Here is a 6,609-nt window from a genome sequence, read left to right as displayed (position 1 = left end):
CTGGGGTTCAGCAAGACTGCTGGTCTCAGGGTGGGTGGTCATCTAGTGCAGGTGTTCCCAGGACTGGCTGGTGTGAGTTCAAGGACCTGCACGCTGCCTCCTCCCCAGACAGACACCGAGGCAGCAACAGCATGGAGCAGTTCAGGTAAACTCTCAACAATACTCTGTATGATCCTTCTTAGAACCATCACAATGTCCCAGCAGTTACAGAGAGGGGGAAAAAGTACAATGGAGAAATGATGGGAAATATCCAATTAGCTGAGGCTTAAAGGCAATATGGAAACTAATTGTTACAGATATCATCCCTCTGTGCTAACAAAGAGTTTATTGTTAGGTATTTTCCCTCCAACCTTAAATCAGTACGTTGACACTTCATTACACACCAACTTCATCACGAGAAACTGTCCAGTTTTATTAACATGTCATAACACACAGTCAGAATAAAATCTTTTCCAACCCACTGTGTAGCTGAATGAAATACAGATTACAAGCATAAACAATGATATTCATTTCTCTGATACAATGATCTGAGAACTGTGATTCCTATGGTTACAAAATGGAGGTTAATTGTTTATGAAACAAGACATACACTAATTACATGACTTTTCTGTGACCGATTTCCATACATTTCTAGGGTATCAGAGATGTCTTTATTTGAAACATGTCAACTAAAATTCATGACTTCTGTTGATATTATAAAGATACATCAAGATTTCAGTGAACTGTCATTGTATTTTACTTAAAAAGCAAGTGAAATAACTATTGAAAATGTACATTTTACTTTAATATGTGGAATTACTCCCTGAACACCTACCTCATGGTGACCTATAGGGATGTTTGTCATGAATGACTAACACCTCCATTTAGATGTACATGCTACATTACCGGGTCCTTAATCTTCTAATGCAGAATAAATATAAATGATTTTTCCCTAAGATAGAAGGCCTTGTCTCATCTTTGAGATAGCAACCATCAAAAACATAACTTAGCCTACACACTAGAAATGAAGCATAACAGCATGGAGTCATTTGAGAGTTGAATCACATTGATTTTGGTTATCAAATAATCACAAATCATGTTAATATAAACAAAGATATATTGCTAATATTTGTACATTTCTAAATACCAACCTTCATCTTGTGATCCATACTAACATATCAACTTTCTATCTATTTTAACTATGGATTACTATCTACAATACTTCTCCTGAAGAGGAACTTCAAAAAACAGGATTGATGAAATGCTTTCTATTGTGTGAGCTTCCCTAATAGCTCAGTTGGTAAAGAGTCAGCCTCCCACTCCACTATTCTGGCCTGGAGAATTCCATGGACACAGTCCATGGGTTTGCAAAGAGTTGGCACCTACTGAGCAACTTTCACTTTTTCTAGTGTGCAATTTCTGATATTTGTTTAGATTTAATTTTTATTAAATACTTTTCTACATTTTCCTTTATGTCATTCCTTATCTTTCTTAAATGAATGGTGTTTTATTTTCTGAAGTGTATGTTTGGGACAATCCTCTTTCATCAGTTATTACTAGGGTTTCTCTCCAGGACGTGCTCTGTGATGTCTAATAAGGTGAGAGCTCTGATTAAAGCCTTTGCCACTTCTCCAGTATGAGTTCTCTAATGTTGAGTAAGACATGAGTGCCTGATGAAGGCTTTCCACATTCTTTACATTTTTAAGGTTTCTCTCCAGTATGAATTCGCTGGTGTCGAATAAGACTTGAGTGGTGACTGAAGGCTTTTCCGCATTCTTTACATTTATAAGATTTCTCTCCAGTATGGATTACTTGATGTTTAGTAAGACATGAGTGCTGTCTAAAAGCTTTGCCACAATCCTTACATTTATAAGGCTTCTCTCCAGTATGGATTAATTGATGTTTAGTAAGACATGAGTGCACTCTAAATGCTTTCCCACAATCCTTACATTTATAAGGTTTCTCTCCAGTATGAATTCTCTGATGGTAAGTAAGAGCTGAGTGCTTGCTAAAGGCTTTGCCACAATGCTTACATTTATAAGGCCTCTCCCCAGTATGAATTCTCTGGTGTTGAGTAAGAGTTGAGTAGTGACTGAAGGCTTTTCCGCATTCTTTACATTTATAAGGCTTCTCTCCAGTATGAATTGTCTGGTGTTGAGTAAGACCTGAGTAGTAACTGAAGGCTTTTCCGCATTCTTTACATTTATAAGATTTCTCTCCAGTATGGATTACTTGATGTTTAGTAAGACATGAGTGCCTGCTAAAGTCTTTGCCACAATCCTTACATTTATAAGGCTTCTCTCCAGTATGGATTACTTTATGTTTAGTAAGACATGAGTGCTGTTTAAAAGCTTTGCCACAATCCTTACATTTATAAGGCTTCTCTCCAGTATGAATTCTCTGATGGTCAGTAAGACCTGAGTGCTTACTAAAGTCTTTGCCACAATCCTGACATTTATAAGGCCTCTCCCCAGTATGAATTCGCTGGTGTTGAGTGAGAATTGAGTTCTGACTAAAAGATTTCCCACATTCTGTACATTTATAAGGCTTTTCTCCAGTATGAATTCTTTGATGGTAAGTAAGATCTGAGCATTTCTTAAATTCTTTGCCACAATCTTTACATTTATAAGGCTTCTCTCCAGTATGAATTCTCTGATGGTAAGTAAGACCTGCACACTGGTGAAATTCTTTGCCACAATCCTGACATATATAAGGCTTCTCTCCAGTATGAATTCGCTGGTGTTGAGTAAGAGTTGAGTTGTGACTAAAGGCTTTCCCGCATTCTTTACATTTATAAGGCTTCTCTCCAGTATGAATTCTCTGGTGTTCAGTAAGATGTGACTTCTGATTAAAGGCTTTGCCACAATTTGTACATTTATAATGCTTCTCCCCAGTGTGAATTTGCTGATGTCGACTAATGTTTGAGGAAGACCTAAATGCTTTTTCACATTCTTTACATTCATAAGGTTTCTTGCCAGTGTGGATTTGCTGATCCTGACTAAGCTCTGAATTCTGATTAGAGGTGTTGCCACACTCTGAACATTTGAAAGGTTTCCATCCTGAATGAATTTTCCTGTGTCTACTTAGACTGGATGAGTTAGTAAAGGCTTTCTCACATTGCTTACACTTGTAACTTTTCTGCGGATTCTGAATACTCTGCTGTTGAGTGAGATTTGAAGACTGATTAGAGACATCACCATATTCACAATTGTAAGTCTTCTCTCCAGTGTGTGTACTCTCATTTAGTGGAAGACCTGATGTTTGATAAAAGATATTCCTACATGTACTATTTTTAGAATCTTTGTCTGAAGATTGAGGTCCCTGATGTTTCATAGTGTTAGAGTCTTGTGTAGTTTTCCACCCAGTTTCATTGCATGAATGGCTTCTCACTCCATCGTAAGTATTCTTGTAATTATTGGGGGTAGAGCTCTTATTAAAGGGCTGACTCACATTATTACACGTGACAAGTTCTTCTGTATTAACCGTATCATGATGTGTATTGAACAATGATGGTGGGATTAACTCTCTTCCATTCTTATCAACATTACACATTTTGGAACAGAGAGAAACTGTCTGTTGGTAGAAGAATAATGACCCCTTGCTTACAGATCCCTCAAACTGATTATATTGTGAATTTTCCCCATCATTTTTAAATTTCTGGTTTTCAGACGTGCATGAATATATGTGTAATCGAAGCCTGTGTTCAAAGTGGTTTGCATGAGTATTTGCAGTAGAGACTGGATGACTTTCCAGGTTTTCCACATATCCCTTCAGAGAACGTGTATGTTTCAAAAACTGATTTAAGCCTTTGCTTGAACAGATACACTTCTCTGCATATGTTGATAATTGAAATGTGTGTGTTCTGCAGTTTGACTCACATTGCTCATTTCTCTGGGCAGTAATGTCTGCATTGTGTGAAACTGTCTTGGTTTCTTTCTGTCCATATAAACATTTTCTAGATCTTTCACATACCTCCGTATATTCCTGGTCTTTCATTAAATGTTCGTTTCCAAGGTGAGCTCTTTCATGTATTCCTAGGTTTGCTTTTTGGATTAAATTTTCTAATCTTGAATTCTTTGACATCAAACCACGGGTGTTGTGAGAAGACACAGCTGAAAGATAACAAATGAAAGTTTTCTTCTACTATTCTTATCTACTGAGACTGGTGTGAGCTCAGCTGGGACAGAAGGGGAGCCTCATTCTCTGTGGGAAGAGAACACGGCAACAGTCTGTGGCAGCAGGACAGAGTGAGACCTGTACACAGGGTACTAATCCCAACCCTGCCCACCCAGCCTGATAGGGTGTCCACTGCGTGGACAAAGGCTGGGTGCTGAAATGTGGGGTCTGGAGAGCATTGCCAGGCAGAGGACTGCTGTGGGCTGTGAGGAGACATCCTGAGGGGACAGGGGTGAGGGAGGAGCTCTATAGGCTAGAATGCTTGTGGGGGAAGCCTGAACCACCAGAGAGCAGAGCACCATTGTTGAGTGATGCCCAAAGGGAAGACCCACCACTGCAGCCCCTCTCCCCCTGTGCTGGCCCCTCCTCCCCCAGCACTAGGAAGGGCCACCACCCGGGTGGGCTCTGTTGAGCTCCAGCCACTGCCTCGCCCCATGCACCTGATCCACAATCAGCAGACTCTGGTGCTCTGGGGCAGCCTCTGGAGCAGACACCTTTGGGTGGCCCACATATATAGAAGGAGCTGAAGGCTCAGCTGAGGCCCAGGGTTAAGGAAGAAAACCTGAAGTCTCTCCTCACGGTTACACAAACCATGCTTTTATACCTGCAACTGGCTTTGTCAACTCAGCCCCTACGGAGCATCTGAATGAACAACAGGGCTCCCTCAGCCATGGGAGGTGTAGCTTTAACAGCTGTAGACTTTGTGGAGATGTATACTAGGGGGTGGGGCCAGGGTAGAGTCTGAGCTGCCCCCATAGCACCACAGCAGGTCCAGCTCCATGAATGCAATTCTGGGACCTGAGTTCACTGGACCTATGCTGGTGTTCCAGTGAAAACAACATCTGAGGAGGCAGACCTCTCTGCTTTCACAAACAGTGGATGTAAATCCCTAAAACCGAAATCTACTGGCACCAGAACAATGTGCCAGCATGCCCATGGTTGAAAGGGGGGCCAAGAGCAGTGCCAACATGGGGTCACATGAGACTCACACAGCGCATGAGCACACCCCAAGGTGAACATCCCCAGAGGAGCAATCCTTAGTGGCTTTTCTCCCAGTGGGTGTCCTCCAATCCTACCTGCCTTGACCACAGATCAGAATCAAAGTGAAGAAACGGATCTGGGGGCTCTTCTCCACCAACCAGGGAACAGACCCCACCCCTGACAGACCAGTGACAACCATAGAGCCAAGGGGAAGCTCTCCTCAATATCCAGGGGAGGCTTGAGTCACAATAACAGCAATCAAAGCCAAGATCAAGGGGGTAAGGGTACAAGCCTGTGGAACAACGTTACCCCCTAGGGGGAAGACAACAGAGCAAGAGGAGCTAGGATCCTGCAGCCTGCAGAACAGACCACAAACCCAGAAAATGTGACAAAATGAGAGGACAAAGAAGTATGATGTAGAGGAAGGAGCAAGACAAAAAGCTACAAGAACCACTAAATAAAGACGAGACAGGCAGTCTAATGATTACTCTTTGACTTCTGCTAGGTGCCCTCTAATTCTTTAACCCACTTTTTATTTTACCATGTTCTATATTATGTTTCAATATAAAAATCATAAATGATACTGACATAGATCTAATCAGAAAGTGAGGACATGTAGGACAAAGTTTGGGAAAGCTGATAACAACATTAATTAAATAAAGAAGCAGTTCTTGAGAAATTAAGAAATGAGACTTTCAAAATATGGTGTGAACACTATCAATGCTCTGTGGACATCTAATTGGGAAAAAATCTTGAAAAGAGTAGATATCTACACGTAAAATGGATTCTCTTTGCTGTACAACATTGTAAACCAGTTATACTCCAATAAGAATATTTTTAAAAGATTCTATTATCTAAACATTGTAATAGTTTGAAACCATTAAAAATATGGTGGAAAATGTTCTCAGCTCTTACGCCAAATTATTTAAAAATTCTTTGAGTTAATTGAATATATTTAAGTCTTTTAGCATTGAGGCATTGGGGCAAATACACTTAACATTTCATATGAGTTCGTATGAAGAAAACAGAAACTTTGAAGTAACCCTGAGATTGGCATTCTTTCTCTTTAGGGAGGTGTTGGTTATGCACTGAAGAAATTACTATAACTTTAAAATTTATAAGATCATATTTGTAGTTTCCAGTGTTTTACAAATTAGAAGTCAGAAAAAAAAAAAAACCCCTCTGTGCCCAGTTTTCCTAGAACTTTTGCAGTATGTCTACAATTCCACTCACACACTGCCATCTAGAGGTAGAAACTTTAATAAGAGCATCTTAGAGCAGCCAGCCAGCAGCAGAGTTTTTCAGAAATGGGCAGTTTTCCTAGTCCATCCCCGGCCCCCAACCCCCCTCCCCACCCCCCTCCCCACCCAAGAAATGCAAAAGTAACCGATTCATGCAGGTTCTCACAGGCCAAGGGAAGGATTTCAGTTCTCACTGTGACTGAGAAAACTAATCACTGGAGATGAATTCAGG

General features: G+C 40.7%; 1 protein-coding gene across 1 annotated transcript in view; it reads right to left on the bottom strand.

Annotated features, from left to right (window-relative positions):
• Nucleotides 1-1,686: 1,686 nt before the first annotated feature.
• LOC128064014 (zinc finger protein 883-like) overlaps nucleotides 1,687-6,609 on the bottom strand; it is a gene marked incomplete at its 3' end in the record, with an annotated part of 42,367 nt that continues 37,444 nt past the window's right edge. Inside the window, exons 6-7 of the mRNA XM_052656835.1 lie at nucleotides 2,397-3,233; nucleotides 1,687-2,144 (exon numbers count right to left, since the gene is read on the bottom strand). Coding sequence (XP_052512795.1) covers nucleotides 1,687-2,144; nucleotides 2,397-3,233 — 1,295 coding nt within the window. The remainder of the gene's footprint in view (nucleotides 2,145-2,396; nucleotides 3,234-6,609) is intronic.

The sequence above is a fragment of the Budorcas taxicolor genome, chromosome 18, assembly GCF_023091745.1.
Source record: "Budorcas taxicolor isolate Tak-1 chromosome 18, Takin1.1, whole genome shotgun sequence".
NCBI lineage: Eukaryota > Metazoa > Chordata > Mammalia > Artiodactyla > Bovidae > Budorcas > Budorcas taxicolor.
The sequence above is the reverse complement of the archived record's forward strand: the minus strand, read 5'-3'. Positions and strand labels throughout refer to the sequence as shown.